General features: G+C 36.1%; 1 protein-coding gene across 1 annotated transcript in view; it reads right to left on the bottom strand.

The window, feature by feature from the left end:
• EVI5 (ecotropic viral integration site 5) overlaps positions 1-25033 on the bottom strand; it is a 151976-nt gene that overhangs the window by 124282 nt on the left and 2661 nt on the right. The window contains exons 2-5 of the mRNA XM_007468538.1: positions 8021-8210; positions 7146-7370; positions 6256-6330; positions 1206-1331 (exon numbers count right to left, since the gene is read on the bottom strand). Coding sequence (XP_007468600.1) covers positions 1206-1331; positions 6256-6330; positions 7146-7370; positions 8021-8210 — 616 coding nt within the window. The remainder of the gene's footprint in view (positions 1-1205; positions 1332-6255; positions 6331-7145; positions 7371-8020; positions 8211-25033) is intronic.

A 25033-nucleotide genomic window follows, 5' to 3' on the forward strand; every position in this document is an offset into this window, starting at 1 on the left:
CCGCTCCACGGCATGTGGGATCTTCCCGGACCGGGGCACGAACCCGTGTCCCCTGCATCGGCAGGCGGACTCTCAACCACTGCGCCTCCAAGGAAGCCCCAAAAAAAATTTTTAAGGGAAAGAAATGTTATCTTGAAATACTTTCAGATGCTATCTACCATTGGTCACCTATCCTAAGCTTCCTACCTTCTCACCCAAAATACAGATACTTCAACACTCTAGTAATTCAAAACATAAAGGACACATTAACTGAAAATAAACCAAGGGAGTTTAAGGGTGATAAAAATAAGCTTACTAGTTCAAAAAAAAAAATTAAGAATCACCAAGACCTACTTTGTCTTTTACTTTAAAATGTAAAAACATTTTGTATATCCCCTTCTTTCATCACACACAGAAAAGATAGAGAATTTTAAAATTGCTGTGGGTAAGGCTGCCTGGGAAAAGTAGACTTGTGAAAATGGCTCTTATGCCAGCTGAATGACTAACCTATATTCTTAAATTCTGCTTACCTAATTGAAATTTAAGTAAATGAAGAATATATCTACCATTACATTACAGGACAAAATAGTCAATTTATTTATATATATAAATGTAAAATTAAATCCAGAAAGATGAAATACTTCAAACATATTTTTTACTTGGTTTTGATTCCTCTCTTCCTCCTCTTCACCCTCACACAGTCACTAAGACTCTGACTCTTAAACTAGTAACACAAAAGGATAGAAACAATATATTTTTTAAAAGATTACAGGCTAGCAAAAAAAGTGATGAAAAGGGAAAGGCAGGGGAGAGGACTGAAAGAGATAAAAGAGATAGTCTCAAAGGAAATGAATTGATATCAGTGTCCAAATGTCATGGGCTTCTGTAAGAGAGCAAAGTCTACATAAAATAATAGGATACAATATGGCATAATAAAGAAATTCATGCATCTAGGTTATGATATACTATATTTGGCACAAATGCTTAAGGTCTGAATATAAAAACTAATCAAGTTCCAGACTGTGATCTACCTGCAGACAGCGCCTAACTAGGAAGTAGGTCTAAACTGTGGATTAACTGAACAACAAATGATGATGTGATTAAAACACTGTTTTTTTTTTCAATTGCTTTAATGCTTTTAACATTAAATTTGCTTAGTTGTCACTCAAACCAAGATGACAAAAAATATAAAGGCAATATGTTTTTGGTTAACACCACACTTTTACCTGTATCATGCATTCAAACTGGTACATACAAAGTCCTAATTCTGCCATACTTGGTTTAAAAAGTTCACGAAGTCTATAATCTTGCATTAATTTAACAAATACACAGAAAGCTTCTTCTTCTGGCATCTGCATTAGGAGGAAAAAAGCAACATAGGTTAATGTTCTGTGATATGCAAATAAGCTAAACACATTTAAACTAAGTACCCATCCAACTATAAACAATGTTGTTATTTTGGTTTTTATTGTCATTAACTTTTTCTTCTACTGGAGCATAACTGCTTTACAATGTTGTGTTAGTTTCTGCTGTACAATGAAATGAATCAGCTACATGTATATATATATCCCCTCCCTCTTGGACCTCCCTCCCCCCCCCCCCCCCCCCCCCACCCCCCATTCCACCCATCTAGGTCATCACAAGCACTGAGCTCATTGTTTGGATCTTGATTCTAACAAATCATAAAAAAATATTTATGGGCAATGGGGAAAACATGAATACTAACTGGCTATTTTATGACATTAAGAGAGTATTGAGTTCTTTTTTTCTTTTTAATAGTAATGACATTGTGGTTTTGTTTTTAAAATAAAAAGTCCTTATATTTTAGAAACACCCACTAAAATACTTGTGAATGAAATTATATATATGGAATTTACTTCAAAATAATCCATGCTTTTTTGGGTCGGGGGAGAGAGTAGTAGAACCATAGATGAAACATGTTTAGCCTTAAACTGATATTTGTTGAAGCTGAGTGACAGGTAGAGTACACAGGGGTGCCTTACACTGTACTTTTAGCTTTGTATATGTTTGAATTTTTCCATAATAAGAATTAAAAAAGAAAGACTTGAAGGATAGATTCCAAATATGAACTATGATTCATTCCAAAGGAAGGTTTCTGAGTAATTTTTATTTTCTTCCTTATTTGTTTCCTTTTGTATTTTCTAAATCATTCCAACAAACATGTACTACTTTGATGTCATAAAACTATGAAATAATAGTTTCCTGAAATTTAAAACAAGGGCTTGTTATGGTTAATAAGAGAAATTCTCAATAAATTCAGAGAAAAAAGAATATTTAACAGTATAAAGACAGACTCTAAGACTTTTTTTGAAAATCTGGGTAATGGAGAAAAAAGTAAGAAAGGGGAAAAATGAGGAAATGGGCCAATTTTATTATTACTCAAGGTTGTGATTTGGGTAGAATTTATGTCAAAAGCATTAAAATAAACTAAAAGTAGGCCACTTCTAGAAATTTGCTCCAAAGATAAACCACAGAAACAATATACACAGTTATCAACAAAACACTGGGGAAAAAACCACCAATGCCCACCTGTAGGAGACTGGCTGAATAAAGCAGTATACCCACACAACATAAAATGAAGCTATTAAAAAGAACCCACCGCCCGGGCCCCGGCCGTCACCCCACCCATCTAGGTTGTCACAGAGCACCGATCTTAGCTTCCTGTGCATTACAGCACATACCCACTAGCTATTTTACACATGGTAGTGTATATATGTCAATCCTGAGTGCCATGTGGTACAATATTAAGAGCAATGGACTAGAAATCAGAAGCTTCTAATTTCCCATTCTATCACCGACAATGAGAAGTTAGACAAATCTTACAGCCCCTGAGACCAGCTGCCTCACTTGCCTTACTCATGAATTCAACCAACAAATATTCATTTAAAGCCAGATACTTCTCTCTCTGAGTATATACCAGTGAACAAAATAAACAGTATCTACCCTCAAGGAGACTGAACCTTCTAGTTGGGGGAGACAGATAATACATGGAATAAATCAATTAACATATACGTCAGATGGTGAGAAGTGCTATGGAAATAAAACAAAGTAGAGCAACAGGGAATCCCGGGGAGCTACACTGCTATTTATATATAGATAGGTCAGAGAAAGTCTCTTGATAAGGTAACATTTGAGCAAAATACTGAAGTAAGGGAACAAATGAGGAAAGAACAGTCCTGGGAGAATAATACAAAGGTCTTGAAATGGAATCACAATTGGCATGCTCAAGGAACAACGAATAGGGGACTACTAAATTAGTAGGAATGTTACAAATGAAAGTATGGTTATGCAGGAGAAATAAAGGGAACCAAATTACATAGGATTTTAGAAGCCGCTGTAAGGATGTGGACTTTTACCTTAAGTGAGATAGGAAGCCTTTCAAGGGTTCCAAGCAGAAGCAATATGGCATAAGTGTTAAAAGAACTTGTAAAATAAGTTTTTAAAAAAACCTGTAATTAGAATTTTAAAGGTTCCAATCTCACATTTTATGTGTAACTCACTAATCATATTAACTAAGATAATGAACGTAAAAGCTCTGTAATAAGAATATGTAGGTACATAACACTTATACAAATTACTTTGTGGTCTTTTTTTTTTTTTTTGGCCTGCCACACGGCATGCGGGGATCTTAGTTCCCAACCAGGGATGGAACCTATGCCCCCTGCAGTGGAAGCGTGGAGTCCTAACCACTGGACGGCCAGGGAATTCCCCTGTGTGGCTTTTCATAAAATAAAATTTTCTAATGTTCATTCACTCACATTATACCAGTGTGTTTCAAAAGACAAAACCTCAAAGGGTCTCTAAGCACTCTTCTTACTGAAGACTACTTTTATTAACAATACACTTTTCTTGGCCTTGACACAGCCATGGACAGGAGCCAAGAGTTATTCTTGGCAAAACCCATACTTTCTTCCTTCCTCTCAACACACATAGCCACAATTTTGCCTTGGAGACCATCCTTATTAATCCTGCCAAGGTTTATAGCCCCACTGATTTTTATATCAGTTACTGCAAGAAACCATACCTCCCAGAACTCTCATCCCATGTGCCTGGTTCTATGGCTCCCATAATTTAACACCATTTCCAATATTCCCGAAACCTTCTCCACAGTACTTTATGAAACTGATAATACGCCATCAACAAAATATCCTACCTATACCCTCAATCTGTTTACCAAATGTTCTTTCACTGTCTTTCTCTAAGTGAAACCTGATTCCCCCGAAGAATACTTCAACACCGGAAACCTGGCTCTCTCCTGAGGTGGCTGTTTTCTCTCCCAGAGCACTGGAAGAGGCCTGGGGTAGAGAGGTTTATGTCCCTCCTTGGACCTCAATGCCTCATTGCCATTGCATTAACTGCCCCTTCTCTCTGAAACATATACCAGCAGATATTACCCTTTACTCCTCTTTTTTGCAGCATCTACAAACCTCTGGATCAACCCCCAACCCCAAACTCCACTCAGTTTCATAAGGATTAATTCCCTGGCCTAGCAGATCTTTGACTCCTTTCCTCCAATGATCCTGGCAGGTAGTTACTAGTGCAGGCTCTAGGGCCACACCACCTGAGGTTCAAATCCCAGAGTGATACTTTTAAAGTATGAATCAGATCACATCACTCCACTGCTCAAAACACTCTAGTGCCTCCCCATATCCTCAGTAAAAGTCAAAATGCTTACAAGGTCCTACATGATGTGGCCCCTTACTACTTCTCCAAACTCATCTCCCACAACTACCTTCCGCTTTCCACTTCTCCCTCCACCCCTCAACTCCAGTCACAGTGAGAATGAGTCAATTTATCTCCCTTTTTTGCCTTGTAAGAACTTCTTCTCCTCTGAACATATCAAATAATTCATTCCCTCTCTCCTCCGCAATAGCACTGATATAGAAATTGGGAGAAGGTTTTTAAAATGGTGATATTTTAAAAAGTAAGTTGAAATGGGGCTTCCCTGGTGGCGCAGTGGTTGAGAGTCTGCCTGTTGATGCAGGGGACGCGGGTTCGTGCCCCAGTCTGGAAAGATCCCACATGCCGCGGAGCGGCTGGGCCCGTGAGTCGTGGCCGCCAAGCCTGCGCATCCAGAGCCTGTGCTCCGCAAAGGGAGAGGCCACAACAGTGAGAGGCCCCCGGACCCAAAAAAAAAAAAAAAAAAAAAAAAAAGTTGAAATGATTGAATAAAAGACCAAAAGGAGGTAGAAAAAATACTATCACTGGGTCCTTCTCAAAAAGATTGAAACAATAGTCACAAAATGAAAAAATGTGACACCTAGTAAAATATAAATATGAAGAACAATCACCCAGTTGTTTTACAGTCATTCCTTTTATTATAAAGAAATCTGCACACTTGAGTCTTACAGCAATGTGTTGCTACATACTTTCTCTATGACACTGAGTTAATAAGAATCACTGAGTTCTGAACTCAGTGCAGAACTGAGTTGCAAAAACAAGCCTACATGATGAAATGAAGTTATCTCCAAGGTTTTTTTTCAGATCATATTTTAGTCTGAGACTAAATATAGAGTATGATAGACCTTTTTTTTTAATTTCAATAAGGCTGGAGAGGTAACACAACATGCTATCTCCCTTCAAAGTTATGACTGATTGTCCCTGTCCTTGACTTCTGAAAACACCCCACCCTAAATAAGTCACTGCCAATGGAAATACATGTTATATCCCCAGGGCAGTAAAAGTGACTGAGTACCTCTATTTTAGAGCCTACAGTAAAACAGGAATAACAAGCCCTCAGCTCTGTGACAAATAAAATTACTGTATAAATTTCCAAAGATGCTGTACATGATAAGTAAGATTTTCTTTTCTTTTCTTTCTTTCTTTCTTTTTTTTTTTTTGTGGCTACACCGCATGGCCATGTGCGATCTTAGTTCCCCAACCAGCGATAGAACCCGCCAGGGAAGTTCCATAAACAAGATTTTCATACCAACACTTTAATCAGTCCTCCTTGGCTGGGAAAAGATTATTCCTCATTAAATATTGACATATAAGTTAAGATTTAAAAGTAAATACAGGCTTTAGAGAATATTATGGTCCAAATGTAGATAAGGTGAAATTTGATTTAGTGGCAGGATATCTATTGTATGTTATTTTCAATACTTTTAATATTTTAAAATGCAATCTAAATGTTCCTATTTAGACTATGTTTAGGGGGAAATACCCAATATCCACTTACTAAAACAATGATGGTATTTAAGTTCTCCAACTTTAATAAAGAACTTAATTGGACATTTAATACTTATACTAACTTACCTGCATAAGCAACAATCCAACTATAAAAGCACTTCCTTGACAGTAACCAACCTCACGATCCACTAAAGAATATGCCTAAAAAGTAAAAAATGTTGTTCAAAATACTTTCACATGATTTATCATACCTTCCTTCTCTAAAAGCCTAAAGACAGTAAGAAGGTGGATTAAAGACCATTTTTTTTAGAGAAGCTCTTGCTTGCTTTGTTGTAGATGTTATCCTATTCTATAAGTATTTTGAAAGCAAATGACTACATAAAATTTTATTTTGATGATTTCCCAATTCGGAACTGACAACTCCTAAGGACAAGAAAATAAAGGAATTTGTACTCAGGAAAGTGACAAAGCTTAAAAATCATTAAAAATATATATCTGACAAAGATCAAAACTAGAGTAGGATGAAGGTAAAGCACTGAGAAAATTGAAATGATTTAACAAGAAATCAATATTTCACGGAGGTAGCTAGAAGGAAAAGGAATTATGCAAAGGGAAAACGCAACACTGGAGAAAAAATTACAATGGCACACACTTTTAAGGGCTAAGAGCTCTTAGCAATGTTGGCCACAGCAAGCGAAAAATTTGCTTCCAGATTGTGACTCATAGAAGGTGAATTATTCATTCTCATGGAAGATATTCTCTATGGTATGTATAATGATTTATAGGTTATTTGATTTCAGTCAACTAATACCAAGCAATGTGAGGAATCTTCTAAGAGCTCTCCAAACTAGACAACAATCTAGCATCAGAATTAAAGCCAAAATTATGCTAAAGTCAAATTTATTGCCAAAGCAACTGATTACTGGGGTGAGAGTTCATACTTCATTATGAGAAATGTTTAATTTCAACCTCCTGAGAATTCATTTAATCTCAAAAAATGAATAAATAGAACTTACCTTCATTACATTAAACAAAACCTCCTGTCCAAGACTATCTTTTTCCTTAAAAAAATTGTGTTCAGGATAAGTTCTAGCAATGTCCCTTCGGATCAATTTTTCACAAGGTGAGGTCATTTTCAGGAGTTCTGAATACTGATCCTTAATTGGCATACTTTGTGCACTGCACAAAAGTTGCCAAACTATTGCTCTAAAATGATGGGGTATCCCTTTACGAACAAGTTCCTACAAATAAAAATAAAAATAAAAATGTTTAAGTGACTTATTTAGGCTTCCTACCTTGAAAGCCAAAGAAGACTTATTGGAGGTTGGAGTAGAGTAGATGACTTTCTCAAATTTATAATTCACAAAGCTACTTTTATAATAAGACTAGGGAACTTTTTAACCAAGGCTAAGATTTGGCTAAGATACAGGTATATTCTGTTCTGATCAGAGGGACAACAATGCCATGGATAAATTCTTGTCATTTCACTCAGAGTATGGCCTCTAAAGGTATTAAGGACCTGATAATCTGCAGAGCTGTGAATGATGGCACTGTAACCATCATCTTTCAAAGGGCTGTTTTATGTTTTAAAATTTAAAAAAATACTGGTAACCGCAAGGATGTAGGATGTCACAACTTCCATTTCTGAATCTATAAAATAACAGAATTTAATATCTAAAATAATTTTCAGCTATATATTTCTACAATTAGGAGACCTCTATAACAATTGATAGCTACAAACCAAAACTTTTACGGGCACAAATATATAAAGCAGACCTCTTCATCATAGCACTTGGGAAGTACTAGAATCTGATTTTTTTTAATCCTCTATTAATTGATGCCTCATGCCCTTTCGGATAAGAGGAAGGACTTAAGCAAAGAATATGAATACCTTAACTTGCTTTTCCTTCTTTTTGCGCACATCTTCCCATTCATTTACAATTCTTCCCCAAAGAATCCAAGAGTCTTCTTCAAGGTGACTGAGGTTGCTGGAGGCTGATGAACTTGATACAAGGGAGGAGCCACTGTTTCTTCTTGATCCATTTACAGATCTTAAAGATTTACTATCTGTTTCTAACAATCTAAAACATAATTAAAAATTGCTCAACATCTCACTGTGACACTAGATGACATGATGATACTTAAGAGCTTCACTACTGCAATTTAGCCATGGTTTTAAAATATATATAATTTCAGTAATATTTGGTCAGCATCTATAAAATTAACTGCTGTATTTTTTCTACTAAGCATAGCAATTTCAAAATTTGAAATAGTAAATTACGTTAAATATTTTACTATTAGCCCCCTCATAATTTCCCTTCATCCCCACTAAAAATTCAAATTAAAAGAAATCTTCTGGTGAGAAAAGTGATTGGGAGGGCTTCAGGAAAAAAAAAACTACCTGGAAGAGGTATGACCAATTCTATGAAAGAACTAACCCTATCATGTTTACAATTTGTCTAGGGCTAAAAAAGTAAGGCAGACACACAAATTAATCAAATCCCTAGTCTTTTTTCATTTTGCTTTTACCGGTATGTAACTAACCTGCCCAAACAAAAAGTGTTTTGTTTGGCCCATGCAATGTTTGAGTAAAAAACTGAATAATTACTAAAACTAAAATTAGAAGACTTCATTTATCTGTTTATATACACATATATTTATATTTATTTACAATTCTGGATTCTCTTGAAAAATAAAGATAGGGACTAGGCCCACATTCCTAAACAGAAACAACAGGATGTAGCAGAATAGGAGCTTCTCCCTTAAAATGAGAAAGGACTTTAATCCACTAACTCTCCATAATCCCTACTATCTCCCAAAAACTCAGGCCAACTAACAGCTGTCATTTATCACTGGAGTTGCGATTTTAAACTGAAATGTCTTTACTCTTAAGGCCCTGTTTAAGGCCTCTTCCTTATCTGTAGAATGATGGGTTAAGATAATTTCAGAGATCCATTCCATGACTCATTACAACATGAAATCCATTATTTCTTACACATGTACACAGGCTATTAAAAAAAAAGGCTGGAAAAATGTGGCTCTATCATTATAAAGATGTAAATTATATGTCATTCAACAGATTATTAAAACATCTATTTGGGTATTTAACATGGCTACTATTTACTTCCAGTAACTCCTTCAGAAAATCATCTGCTTAGACAAGAAATGCTCCCAATACTAATTTATGATATATAAAAACTAATTAAGAAAAGAAACATATGAGTCAAATTATACCAAGCAGATTATAAAAACACCCTTTGTGAGCCATATTTATATCTTGCTCATCTTTATATCCCTTTATATCATCTTTGTATTTAGCTCAATACAAAGTACACTGAACACTGACTGAATTGAAATAAAATCAAAATCCCCATATTAAAAACTACCGTCAAATACCAGACAGTCATATTCAATAACACAGTAATATAAACTGTACTCATTCTATCCTTATTCATGGGATAATTTAATACATTTTTTATGGCAACAATAAATTAAATAAAATGTCCCAAATATTTCTAGGAACAGAAAAACTTACAAAACAGCCAAATTCAGGGTCAACTCTTTGCTATAAATATTCTTTATCATCAGAAAAAACTAATTAGGACTTTTCCCTGGTGGCACACTGGTTAAGTATCCGCCTGCCAATGCAGGGGACATGGGTTTGAGCCCTGGTCCAGGAAGATTCCGCATGCCGCGGAGAAATTAAGTCTGTGCTCCACAACTACTGAGCCTGCGCTCTAAAGCCCGCAAGCCACAACTACTGAAGCCCGCGCACCTAGAGCCCATGCTCTGCAACAAGAAAAGCCACCGCAATGAGAAGCCCGCCCACCGCAAGGAAGAGTAGCCCCCGCTTGCCGCAACTAGAGAAAGCTGGCGTGCAGCAATGAAGACCCAATGCAGCCAAAAATAAATAAATAAAATAAATTTATATAAAAAAAGAAAAAACTAATTAATGATAATGTTTTGCTTTAAATACTATTTTCCCCATGTTATTTTAGTAAGTCCATAATATATCTTATGAAAAAATTAGTGTATGTACATAAGTAATTTTATGTATGACTCTAAACCTTAAGAATTATAAATGGAATACAGAAACAAACTTTACAGAAATAACCTGAACCTAAGTTCTTCATTTCACTTATTCACTGAATGCTTGCTATATGCCAAATACTTAAATTGCACCACTACCATTAACAAAGAGACACACAGTTAAAAAGAAAATAATGGTATTTCCTAAGCTAAACATAAATTTGAGATATAATGAAAGTATAGATGAAAAAGTACCCAAATAGAAGTTTTCTTTTTTTTGTTGTTTTAAGAGTCAGAAGGGTCTCAGAGATCCCCACGTTGTAACTTTAAGTATAAGCAGAAAAGCCAAGTGAATTCATGGTGGATTAGAGAAAAGGGTTAAGCAGTTCACCTTCAGAGGACAATGAAATAAGTAACATAAACAAATATACAAAACTGTGAAAAACATTTACAAATGAAATATTCCAAGTAAAGACATTACATTATATTGTCTCTGCCTTAATTCACATATTAAAAAAATGACTCAAAATGGACAATAGGCCTGAATATAAAACCTAAAACTATATAACTCCTAGAAGAAAACAGGAAAAAGTCTTCACAACCTTGGAATAGGCAAAATTTGTTAATGGGACACAAGGGAACACTAACAATAAAGGAAAAAACTGATGAAAAAAATACTAAATTGGACTTCAAAAGTTAAAAAGCTCTGTTTTAAGAAAATGAAAAGGTATGTCACAAACTGAAAAAAAAATCCTCAACATATGCATCTGACAAAAAGGATTGGTATCCAGAGTACATGAAGAACACTTAAAATTGATAATTAAGAAGGCAAACAACACATTTTTAAAAAAATGAGTAAGAGACTTAAACTGACACTTTCCAAAACAAAACAGTCAAGTGGTCAATAAGCAACTGAAAAACATTCAACATCCTTAGTCACCAGGGAAACCCAGGTTAAAACCACACTATGTACACATTAGAATGGCTACAATTCTAAAGACTGGCCATACCAAGTGTTGCTAAAGATGGGAGCAGTTGTGACTTTCATATAACCATGTCAGGAGTATGTAAGAGTTCAACCACTTTGAAGAACTGTTTGGCAATTCTTTACAAAGTTAAACACATTTTTATATGACACAGCAAGAGAAATGAAAACCTACATCCACAAAAAGACTTTCAATTGAAAATTCAGAAGCGCTTTATTTCTAGCCAAAGCCCAGAAACAACCCCAATATCCAGAAAAATAATCAAATTGTGATATACTCATTCACTGCAACACTATTCAGCAATAAAAAGAAACAAACTTTGATACATACATGAATCTTATAAACATTAGGTGAAAGAAGCCTGATGTAAACAAGTACAAGCTATATGATTCCACTTATAAACAAGTCTTCACATATTGTAGAAGAAAAGCCTTCCTAAACATGACACCAAAAGAACAAGTAACAATAAAGAATATATATAAATTGGACTCATCAAAATTTTAAATGTTTTGTACCTCACTGGATGCCATCAAGGAAGTAAAAAGAGGGACTTCCCTGGTGGTACAGTGGTTAAGAATCCGCCTGCCAATGCAGGGGACACAGGTTTGAGCCCTGGTCCGGGAGGATCCCACATGCTGTGGAGCGACTAAGCCCATGTGCCACAACTGCTGAGCCTGTGCTCTAGAGCCCGTAAGCCACAACTACTGAGCCCACACGCTGCATCTACTGAAGCCTGCGTGCCTAGAGCCCATGCACTGCAACTAGAGAAGCCACCGCAATGAGAAGGCCGTGCACCACAACAAAGGGTAGCACCTGCTCGCCGGAACTAGAGAAAGCCTGTGCGCAGCAATGAAGACCCAACACAGCCAAAAATAATAAATAAATTAAAATAAATTTAAAAATTCAAAAAATAAATAAAAAATAAAAAGAAAGTGAAAAGAAAACCCACAGAATGGGAAAAATATTTGTAACCCATGAGTCTTCTATCTAGACTACATAAATAACTCTTACAACTCAATAAGAAAAAGACAAACAAACCAATTTAAAAATGGGCAAAGGGACTTCCCTGGTGGCAAAGTGGTTGAGAATCCACCTGCCAGTGCAGGGGCCATGGGTTCGATCCCTGGAAGATCCCACATGCTGCGGAGCAACTAAGCCTGTGCACTGCAACTACTGAGCCTGCGCTCTAGAGCCCGCAAGCCACAACTACTGAGCCTGCGTGACACAACTACCAAAGCCCGTGAACCTAGAGCCCATGCTCCGCAACAAAGAGTAGCCGCTGCTTGCCGCAACTGGAGAAAGCCTGTGCGCGGCAATGAAGACCCAAGGCAGGCAAAAATTGATTTTAAAAAAATAAAGCAATCATTTTAAAAAAATAAAAAATAAAAACGGGCACAGAATAAGAATAGACAATTCTCCAAAGATATAGAAATGGCCAATAAACACATAAAAAGATGCTCAACATCACTAATGATTAGGGAAATGCCAATCAAAACCATAACAACACACCATTTCACAACCACTAGTATGGCTATAATCAAAAAGACAAATAATAAGTGTTGGTGAAGATATGGAGACACAGGAACCCTCAGACACTACTTATGGGAATATAAAGTGGTTAAAACCACTTTGGGAAATAGTCTGGCAATTCCTTAAATGGTTAAACATAGAATTACCATACGAATCAGCCACTCCACTCTTAGGTATACATTCAAGAGAAATGAAAATCTATGTCCACACAAAACTTATACAACGGATGTTCATGGCAGCATTGTTCATAATAGCCAAAAAGTGGAAACAATCCAAATGTCCATCAAGAGCTGAATGAATAAAAACACTGGTATATCCATAAGGTGTAATATCATTCAGTCTTGAAAATAAATGAGGTAGTGATACATGTTACAACATGGATGAACCCTGAAAACACTATGCTAAGTGTAAGAACCAGTCACAAAAGGAAACATATTGTACGATTCCATTTATAGGAAATAGCTAGAATTCAGAAAGTAGATGCTGCTGAGGACTGGAGTGGGAGTAAGGGGAGCAAGGAGGAATGGGCAGTGGCTGCTAATGGATACAAAGCTTCTTTTGTGGGTGATGAAAATGTTCTAAAATTGATTGTGGTGATTGGTTGCACAACTCTGTGAATACATGAAAAAACACTCAATTGTACACTTCATATGTTTGAATTGCAGTATATGAATTATAGCCCCCAAATGCTGTCATATAGAAAAAAGAACAAACGAAATATATCCATGGCAATAAAAATCAGATGAAAAGTTTCAGGTGGTGGGGTTGCTAATAAGGGCACAAATGAATATTCTAAGATGACAGAAACTGTCTCCGTGTTAATGGCCTGTGGGTTATACACAGGTGTATACATCTATCAAAGCTCTAACTGTACACTTAAGAACTGTGCATTTCTCTGTTGCAAATTATACATCAACTTTATAAAAATGTATTAAAAATACTGTCTCTGGTTAATGACATTAGGGGTAGTGAGAATTAGGTGAGAAACTACTGCTTTTTATTACTAGAAGCCCTTCAGAATTGTTTTAAAAACCATGACTATTACTATCACAAAAAAACCTAACTGTTTTTGATATATTAAGTGTATCTATTTCATAAAGAAAGGGAAGTATGAACACTACTTCCTTTCTCTTTTTTCAAATTTGTTGGTCACTCTATCAGAATTTAGAATTTTCTAAGGAAAAATTTTATAATTTTTTTCCAGTGCTATGGATACAATGAAATCCTTCTGAGAGAACATTAACATTTTCCAAAAGAAGTAACACTTGAATTGATACTATCAAGTCTCTCCCCACTAGCTACTTAGTCATGGTATGTAGAAGAATTTACACACTAATTAAGAACAGGTAGACCTTACAGAATGTGTAATTAGAATCATATATTTTTATTTCTTTTTCCTAAAAGCAGTGATTAAAAAAAAAAAACACCTCAGGAAGACTCCTAGACAGGTTGCCACCTAGTTTAAATTCAATTAAAATACTCTTGACATGGCAGTAGAGGCACACTGCCTGAAAATGCCAACAGTTTCCAAAGACTTTGGCCTGGCAACTGAGAAAGTGGTAATACAACATTACTCATGATCCATGGGCTAGTGAGAACTCTATTCAAAACTTATTCAGTTATCTTCCTCTTCCCAGAGCACATGGGTTCACTGCCTTGTATGGATTTACTGTAATTAAAAAAAAAAAAAAAGGAAACTACCTTCCCACCCCATCATAATTTCCTTATGACTAATACAAGAAGAAATTTATCAAATTAAGGAAAAGAATACTGGCCTGGTAGGAATATTGTACGCTATAATCAAAGGCATTCCCCATAGGTATGTGTGGCCTGCTGCTATACAATAATTCAGAGGCCCAAATTTATTCATCCTCCTAGAATGCTGCCAGACTAAGACATCAGAGTTGAATCTCTACTGACTGGGGAATAAATACATAGTCCTAAGTCTCCTAGCTAAGCAATTCCAAATTTCTGTACCTTCAGCTCTAACGGCAGCACTCAAAATGGCTACAGTTCCACATTATCTGAGGTGGAGGTGCTAAAGCCAATTATCAGTTGGACTTCAAATAGTATCAAGGATGAAAAAAGTCTAGGATTGTTTGCTTGCAGAAGCTTAGAATACTTGGCAGAGAGAAAGCATTTCCAGTTCCCTAATAGATAGGACTAGGGACTAAAGGAGAACAAGGGAATATGCCAACAAAGAGAGTAATCAGGGTCTTTGGGTCTTATTTTAGAGAGATTACCTTCACCATATTCCTGCTACTGAGAAGTGAAGCTTCACCTCCCCAAGGGGTCACCTATCTGAGAAAAATGGTACTCTGTGCACTTCAATGATGGGTACATGAAAAAAAAAAGTAGCTTACGTATAGCAGGATATATTTGATAAACATGAAAGAAAAAAAACCCCTCTACTTACTATAATACTATGAAAAATACAAAGGAGGAGAAGATAAAGAATGGGTTCTCTTTTGGGTTATTTGGAATATGAAGTACCTGTGGGACTTATCCACATAGATAAGAAGCCCAGAAGTTGAAAAGTCTACAAATGGAAATTGGGCAATTATTTGACAAACTTTTTGAATATCCTGCTGTACTCAGTATAATGCTCTCCTATGGATACCAGAAACAAGAGAGCAGGATACAAAAATGACAGGTCAACATGCCATTTGGGAATGTGTAAACTGCTAAGTTAATTTATAAAGAACTAAGGAAAGATCTAAGAAAGCTAAGGAAGAAAACTGCTATACAAGAAAAACACTTGGAAAGCTAAATACACTGACACTTTATTGAAGAGGGAGCAACTTTTTCAAACATAGGGTCAAACACTCTTGTAATGTTACACCAAACAAACAGGATATGAAAGTTCACGGAGAAAGACAGCAGCTTGCTGGATAAAAGAAAGGCAAATCAATAGCAACAAAATACAGGTCTGACTCACAGGAGTCACACCCTTCCACAGCAACATCAACAAGCACATATACAAATCTCAGAACAAGAGAAACAAGAAGGGACAATTAAGAGAAAAGACAAGGAATTAGCACAGGAAACAATTCAGAGACAACTCAGGAGGGAGATGCCTAAATGACAAGAATCTCTCCAGTTCTGAAAGCATAGGGGTTTTCTTTGGCTTTTGTTTCTTTAAGATGAGATCTCAGAGAAGGTGAATGCACGAGTCTTGCAGCCCCCTCTCAAATATTCTGATCAGAAACGGATGGTTCGCAATCTGTATATCTTCTTGGGAGAAATGCCTATTTAGGTCTTCTACCCATTTTTGGTTTGTGTTGTTTGTTTTTTTGATATTGAGCTGCATGAGAGGCTTGTAAATTTTACAGATTAATCCTTTGTCAGTTGCTTCATTTGCAAATATTTTCTCCCATGCTGAGGGTTGCCTTTTTTCTTGTTTATGGTTTCCTTTGCTGCGCAAAAGCTTTTAAGTTTCATTAGGTCCCACGTGTTTATTTTTGTTTTTATTTTCATTTCTCTACGGGGTGGGTCAAAAAGGATCTTGCTGTGATTTAAGTCACAGCGTGTTCTGCCTATGTTTTCCTCTAAGAGTTTTATAGTGTCTGGCCTTATATTTAGGTCTTTAATCCATTTTCAGTTTATTTTTCTGTATGGTGATAGGGAGTGTTCTAATTTCATTCTTTTACATGTAGCTGTCCAGTTTTCCCAGCACCACTTACTGAAGAGGCTGTCTTTTCTCCATTGTATATCCTTGCCTCCTTTGTCATAGTATAGTCTGAAGTCTGGGATCCTGATTCCTCCAGCTCTATTTTTCTTTCTCAAGATCGCTCTGGCTATTCCGGATATTCTGTGTTTCCATACAAATTGTGAAATTCTTTTGTTCTAGCTCTGTGAAAAATGCCATCGGTAGTTTGATAGGGATTGCGCTGAATCTGTAGATTGCCTTGGGTAGTATAGTCACTTTCACAATGTTGATTCTTCCAATCCAAGAACATGGTATATCTCTCCATCTGTTTGTATCATCTTTAATTTCTTTCATCAGTGTCTCATAGTTTTCTGCACACAGGTGTTTTTTCTCCTTGGGTAGGTTTATTCCTAGGTATTTTATTCTTTTTGTTGCAATGGGAAATGGGAGTGTTTCCTTAATTTCTCTTTCAGATTTTTCATCATTAGTGTATAGGAATGCAAGAGATTTCTATGCATTAATTTTGTATTCTGCTACTTTACCAAATTCATGGATTAGAGAACAGTATGGAGGTTCCCTAAAAAACTAAAAACAGAACTACCATACGACCCAGCAATCCCACTACTGGGCATATACCCTGAGAAAACCATAATTCAAAAAGAGACATGTACCACAATGTTCACCATGGCTCTACTTACAAGAGTCAGGACATGGAAGCCACCTAAGTGTCCATCGACAGATGAATGGATAAAGAAGATGTGGCACATATATACAATGGAATATTACTCAGCCATAAAAAGAAACGAAATTGAGTTATTTGTAGTGAGGTGGATGGACCTAGAGACTGTCATACAGAGTGAACTAAGTCAGAAAGAGAAAAATAAATACCGTATGCTAACACATATATATGGAATCTAAAAAAAAAAAAAAAAAAGGGTTCTGAAGAGCCTAGGGGCAGGACAGGAATAAAGATGCAGACATAGAGAATGTACTTGAGGACACAGGGAGGGGGAAGGGTAAGCTGTGACCAAGTGAGAGAGTGGCATGGACTTATATATACTACCAAATGTAAAATAGATAGCTAGTGGGAAGCAGTCCCATAGCACAGGGAGATCAGCTCAGTGCTTTGTGACCACCTAGAAGGGTGGGATAGGGAGGCTGGGAGGGAGACGCAAGAGGGAGGAGATATGGGGATATATGTATACGTATAGCTGATTCACTTTGTTATAAAGCAGAAACTAACACACCATTGTAAAGCAATTATAATCCAATAAAGATGTTAAAAAAAACAAAATAAAACAAAAGAAACTGATGGTTTACTGATTGCTTTACGCAGACACTCTAGACAGAAAGCACAGACATTGCAGACTGAAGCTAAGCTAGTTGCAACAGAAATAGTACAATAAATTCTTTTAATTAATCATATCATCAAATTCCTCAAGAAATCAGACAACCGATTAAAAAGTTAAAACAATCCTATGAAAAGAATAAAGAGTTCGAGTGAAGATCTAAAGGCTTCTCCTATGATTAAAAATACATGAATTTTTAACGCAAAGACTTGAAAATACATGTTTTGTTCAGAAGCTTTTTACTACTTCCTTAAATGTTCATGGCTGTGTTATAGAGAGTATCCTTAGGAAAACTGAGGTAATGCTGTGGTGGTAAAATTATAAACATAAAAGTTAGATCACCTAGATCAGCACTGTCCAACAGAAATATAATGCAAGCCCCTATATAATTTTAAATATTCTAATAGCCAAGTTTAAAGTATAAAGAAATAGTTGCAATTTTAATAATTTATTTTATCAAATATAGTCAAAATATTACATATTTTTAGTATGTAATCAAAATTTTTTTAATTAATGAGATTTCCACCCTCCCCCCCCCAAATCAGCTCTTCAAAATCTAGAGTATATTTTACTCTTGCAGCCCATCACAATTTAGACCAGCAACATTTCAGGGGCTCAACTGTCACACATGGCTAATGGCTTCCATATTCGACAGTGTAGACTTAAATATTGGTAGGATACAAAGATATATAAATTAAGGTTTCAAAGATTGCTGCTTACCATATTTAAAAAAATAAATAAAATACATTCGCTTTGTTTAGAAGAAACATTTCCTCATCCTCATATTTCACCCCCCAAAATCTGCTAAAATCTGATTCTAAATAACAGAATGCAAAAGGAAACAAACATGGTTGCAATGCCAAACTTTTAAACCACACAAATAATGGCCCGTTTAAAATTTAAATTAGCACTATTCCCCTCCTTAATTAAAATGCATTGCTATTACACTTGAACCTTACCTTCTTAAATTCATCTCAGCCAAAGCCTTTGTATTTTTAAAATGAAAAACACACTTAACACAGAAAAAAAAACAGCTGTCCCATTTCAACTTCAAGGCTATCAATAATTAACTTTCATCAAACAGATCTTTGACACTGTACTGAACCATTTCTTCACATCTTCCTGGGGTTGCCAGATGCACTGATTTTTAAAAAAGTGATAACTTCAGTAAAACTATGGGAAAGAAAAACAGTTTCTTTATAGAATTTGGTATTTTCATGTTTCTTCAATTTTAATTTTCTAAAATACTGCCAAAATCCTTTATACTTTCTTAATCAAAGACGGTTAAACAACACAAGAGATTCATCTACATTTGCAAAAGAGAAGAAAACATCCTAAATAAAAGCATCTCCCCTGTTAGAAGTAACAGTTGTGTCTCAATTTTTACTTTAGATACATAAGTTTCATATCTACATTACAAACCACAGAAGTGGTCAGAGAAAACTTAGTTTATTATTCTTGCAATTTTTTCTTGGACTTAATACATTGCTGGGGTACTAGAGCAGAACAGGGGAAGGTGAGCTAGATCTTAGTGTTTGTCATTTTATTTTTTATTAAAGTCAGAAAGATGTGTTTTTCCACCAGGATTGTTCTCCTAAGGCAAAACAAAATATTGCTACATTTACCCATTCTCTACACATAAACCCTTCCCATGGATTCTGGGTTTTAATGATTTTTTTAAAAAGAGTGAGAGACTCAAAATGTGAACTCAAAAAAGTACAAAGTTTTGAGTAATTCCATACAAGAACAAAGGGTGAAAACCTTCTGCTTCTTTTACTTCTTCAAAGTCCTACTTGTCAAAATCTCTTTTCTAGACATCTTTAAACAATTCTAACAATTATTACTTAATTGTTAAGATATATGCCAAGCACATCTAGTATTCTGGAATAAATTGTGAATTACTTGAGAAAAAGTTCATCTATACACACATCACTTGCAACAATTTTTATATGGTGTTTTCTATATTTTATACAGTAATTATTGATCATAACCATAAAAATAAGTTCAACTTTGGTCACTTACAAACTCAGGGCCAAAGTTATCTTTTGTGCGAACTACTTTTCCATGTAAGAACCAATTCAAAACTTATAAATTCTTTACATCCTTTAGCACTATCTATAAGTGTTTTACTTTGCCAGTCCTGCCCTGGTTTATATTCCACTAAGTTTTCACACCATACACCTCCTTTTGTCCTCAAGAGTCCCCACCACTTTGTTTTCTGTGAGCAACTACTTGCTCATAACTGCCTTCACACAACCCAACACTCCATTTTGCTCTTTCATGAGCCTCTTCGAAATTCATCTTATCCAAGAAACTTTGCCAATCTACATATTATGCTAGAAAACTACCTCCTCCTAAAACCTCAACCGAAAGACTTTGCTCTAAATCTTTCAAATGTAATAAGCAAAGGGGCACAAAGTTAATACCAATACACACATAAAACCCACATAAAGTTATCATCACGTGGCACACCAAGCTTTCTATCTTACCCATCAAATGCTGAGAGCCAAAGAAAACCCTTTAAAAGCACTTTCTAGGAAACAATAATCAGAAGAGGATGATTTCTATTGCCAGGTTTGAATGGGCTAACATTAGGTCTTCTTCTAGTTGTTCATTTGGGTCAGGTTCAAAATCTCTAGCTTGTAAATTCTATTTCCAGGTAATTTCTTTCATGTCTCTATTTTCTGTCTCCATATTAACAGAAAGGGACCAAACCTGAGGACAGGTCACTTGAAAGCAAAAATTTCAACAACTACCTCAGCAATAAATTTTTTTTAAAGCTGAGCAGAGTTAATATTCAGAATATACAAGACTTTGGCCAACAGGTAACAATGGACAGCAATTTCTGAAACTCAGGAGATAAGTGAGGAAAGACCTATGACTGCCATCTTACCTGCCATGAGAGAGTTTCCAGATTCTGGCATGCCTAGAAAAAATTCAACAGAACCTAGTGAACTTTCTCAATTGAGTAGACAGAGCTGAGAGCATGAGGAGACCAAAGTGGCTAGAGTCCAAGGAACAGAGTATCAGAGAGGTAAGAAGTACACAAACAAGATCTTCATAGATTGACAGAGGATACCCATTAAGTATTCAGCTGGGAACTGATCAGCACATGTATGTAAGGAAACTACCCAAAGCTAGAGAAAAAAAAAACACCAGAAAAGATTAGATTTAACAGTGGCCACCATTCACACAGGGCCAGGAATAGTATCTGTCCCCACCAGCCAGACTGGAAAATCTGTTTCAAGGCATATTGGGTAAAGTACACAAAAGGGTCGCGCCTCAGTAGGAGGGAATAGCAGCCCTAGGCTGTGCACTACTCCAGAGCAAATTCTTTCCAAGTAACTTAACTGCATTCTTGAACAAAGCTCAAGAATATTTACAGGAAAACAGCCAAACCAAGTGAGGTAAAATTCACAATGTGAGACATCCAATCAAATATTATCAGGCATGCACAGAAGCAGAAAAATATAACCAATGAGAAGAAAAAGCAATTAATCAAAAGCAAACTGGTATTGATAGAAATGTTAGAACTACCAGACAAGGCCATTAAAAGTTATTAAGACTATACTTCTGTATATTCAAAATTTAAGTAGAGACATACAAACAACACTCAGCTCCACTTTCTAGAGATGAACAATGTGAGAGACGGAAAAACACACTGGATAGGATTAATGGCAAATTAGACATGGCAGATCACAATATAGAGAACTTGAATACATAGCAATAAAAATTTTCCAGAAAGTGAACACGATATCAGTGAGCTGTGGAACAACTTCAAGTGGCCTAATATTTGTGTAATTAGAGTCACTGAGGAGGAGGAGAGAAAGGAACAAAAAAAATTTGAAGGGGCTTCCCTGGTGGCACAGCGGTTGAGAGTCCACTTGACGATGCAGGGGACACGGGTTGGTGCCCCGGTCTGGGAAGATCCCACATGCAGCAGAGCGGCTAGGCCCGTGAGCCATGGCCGCTGAGCCTGCACGTCCGGAGCCTGTGCTCCGCAATGAGAGAGGCCACAACAATGAGAGGCCCATGTACTGCAAAAAAATAATAATAATTTTTTAAAATTTGAAAAATAAAATGGTTGAAAAGTTTCCAAATTTGAGGAAAATTATTAAGTCTACAAGAAGTTCAACAAAACCCAAAAGTAAGAAACATGCAGAAAACTACAGTAAGGCACCTCAGAATCACTGCTTAAAACCAGGGATAAAGGACTTCCCTGTGTGGCTCGGTGATTAACAGTCCACCTGCCAATGCAGGGGACACGGGTTTGAGCCCTGGTCCAGGAAGATGCCACATGCCGCGGAGCAACTAAGCCCGTGTGCCACAACTACTGAGCCTGCATTCTAGAACTCGCAAGCCACAACTACTGAGCCCGCATACCGCAACTACTGAAGCCCAGGAGCCTAGAGCTCATGCTCCACAACAAGAGAAGCCACCGCAGTGAGAAGCCCATGCACCGCAACAAAGAGTAGCTGCCGCTCACCACAACTAGAGAAAGCCCTCGAGCAGCAATGAAGACCCAATGCAGCAAAAAAAAATACATTAATTAATTAATTAATTAATTAACAAAACCAGGGATAAAGAAAAACTCTAAAAGGAGACAGAGAGGGAAAATGGCACATTATACACACAGGAACAAAGATAAGGATTGCATCAGATTTCCTGATGTAAACAATACAAGAGTGAAGTCAATGACACATCATTACATTACTGAAGGAAAACAAACAAACAAACAAACAAACAAAAACCTTGTCAACCTAGAGTCCTATACTCAGAAAAAATATTTTTAAAAATCAAAGGCAAAATGAAGACTTAGACATACAGGAGTAACCCACACTACATGAAATATAAAAGCAAGTCCTCCAGACAGAAGGAAAATTCTATCCGTTGGAAATCTGGAGCTAAAAAAGAACCAAAGAGGGCTTCCCTAGTGGTGCAGTGGCTGAGAGTACGCCTGCCGATGCAGGGGACACGCGTTCGTGCTCTGGTCTGGGAAGATCCCACATGCCGAGCAGCTGGGCCCGTGAGCCATGGCCACCGATCCTGCACATCCGGAGCCTGTGCTCTGCAACGGGAGAGGGCACAGCAGTGAGAGGCCCACGTACCACAAAAAAAAAAACCAAAGAGCACCAGAAATGGAAGCTATGTAGGCAAATACAAGATTTTTTTCTTATTATTTCAATCTCATTTAAAAGATAATTGACTACTGAAGCAAAAATAATAACGTAGTATGGGGTTTATAACACATACAAAAGCAAAATGCATGATAAAACTAGCACAAAGGATTGGAGAGGAGAAATGGAAATGTACTATTCTAAGTTCTTACACTACGTGTGAAATGGTATGAGATCTCTTAAAGGCATACTGTGCTAAGTTAGTTAAGGATATATACTATGAACCGTAAAGCAACCAGCAAAATAACAAAGAGTTATAGCCAATAAATCAACAAAAGATAAACAGAAGCATAAACAACATTTCATTCAGTCAAAAGGCCGAAAAATTAAAAGATAAAGAACAGTAAAACAAGATGACAAATATAAACATAACCATATCAAGAATTACATTAAATGTAAATGATCGATTTTCCTCAAAACCTAGAAAATAATATGTTAAGTAAAAGAAGCTAGTCACAAAAGACTACCAATGAAATGTCCAGAATAGGCAAATCCATGGAGACAGAAAGTAGATTAGTGGTTACCAGCAGCAGGAAGGAGGGAGGAAAGGGGAGACTAATGGGTACAAAGCTTCTTTGGGGAGTCATAAATATGTTCTGAAATTGGATAGCCGTAATGTTTGCACAACTTTGTGAGTGTACTAAAAATACCACTAAATTGTACACTTTAAAGGGATGGATTTTATGGTATGTGAATAATTAAGAGCACAATAACAATACAATAAAAATACTGGAAAAGGTGCTGAAATAATAATAAGCATATATTTTCTAAGATCCAGCAAGAAGATTCTAATCCCCACTTCACTCTATAAGGAGTGTTGAGTATGTGATCTGCTTTGGCCAATAAACTATGAGTTGAAGTTATGTGTATCACTCTCTAGCAGATGTTTTAAGATATATTTCCACTATTTGCCATGAGTCTGATTTATCCTGCATAGGGGCTGGTCACTGGTCCAGAAATGAAGTGTGCAGCAAAAATGTACTCAGCCTGCAGTTTGAGATGAACGTTAACGTGAGCAAGAAATAAAATTTTGTCATAATTTTTTTAAAAAGTGATCTAATTACCATAATCAAAAGGCAAAGATTGCCAGATTATATTTTAAAAAGCAAGAGCCACTATATGCTGTCTAACTGACAAACTTTAAAGATAAAGAAAAATATAGAATAAAAGTAAAGGATGGAAAAATATATAAAATTTTAACATTATTCAAAAGAAAGCTACAGTGACTAGATGAGATAAGGTAGATTTCTAAGCAAACAATATTACTAGGGATAATGAGTGCATTTCACAACAGGATATAACAATTCTGAACGTTTATATACACAATAATAAAACTTCAAATTACATGAAACAAAGACTGATAAAATTTAAACAGAAATAAATCCACAATTATAGTTGGAGGTTTCAATACTCCTCTCTCAACATCTGACATCAATATCTGATACAACAAGTAAACATAAAACCAGCAAAGATAGAGTAGACTTGAACAGCACTATCAATCAATTTGAATCAATTAACATTTATAGAATACTCCACCAAACAACAGCTAAATACACAATCTTCTCAAGTGCACATAAAATATTTATCAAAACAGACCACACTCAGGACCATAAAATTTAAAGGGATGTTGCTAAAGCAGAGCTTTAGGAGAAACATACAGCACTAAACACTTATATTAGAAAAGAGGAAAGATCACAGAGACATTACAAGGACACAAGACATTACAGATAAAGGTCAAAGACATCGGAAGACAACTACAGACCAATTTCCCTCCTGAACATAGATGCAAAAATTCCAAACAAAATTTTAGCATGTCAAATCCAACAATATTTTATAAAGACAGTAAACAATACTTTATAAAGACAGTATATAATGACTAAGTGGGGTTTATCCTAGGAATGCAAAGTTGGTTTAACATTTAAAAATCAATGTAATTTGCCATATTAAACTAAAAGAGGAAAACGATGTAATCATTTTAAAAGATTCTGGAAAAGCATTTGACAAATTCCAACTTCTGTTTCTTATAAACTCTCAGCAAATGAGAAATAGAAAGGAACTTCTTCAATCTGATAAAAGTCATCTACAGAAACCTACAATTAACTTCATATTTAATGCTTTCCCCTTAAGATCAGGAAAACAAGGCTATCTGTTCATCGCTTACACTCAAATTTGTACTGGGGGTAC

This window comes from Lipotes vexillifer, unplaced genomic scaffold, assembly GCF_000442215.2.
Source record: "Lipotes vexillifer unplaced genomic scaffold, Lipotes_vexillifer_v1.1 scaffold490, whole genome shotgun sequence".
In the NCBI taxonomy this organism is placed as follows: Eukaryota; Metazoa; Chordata; class Mammalia; order Artiodactyla; family Lipotidae; genus Lipotes; species Lipotes vexillifer.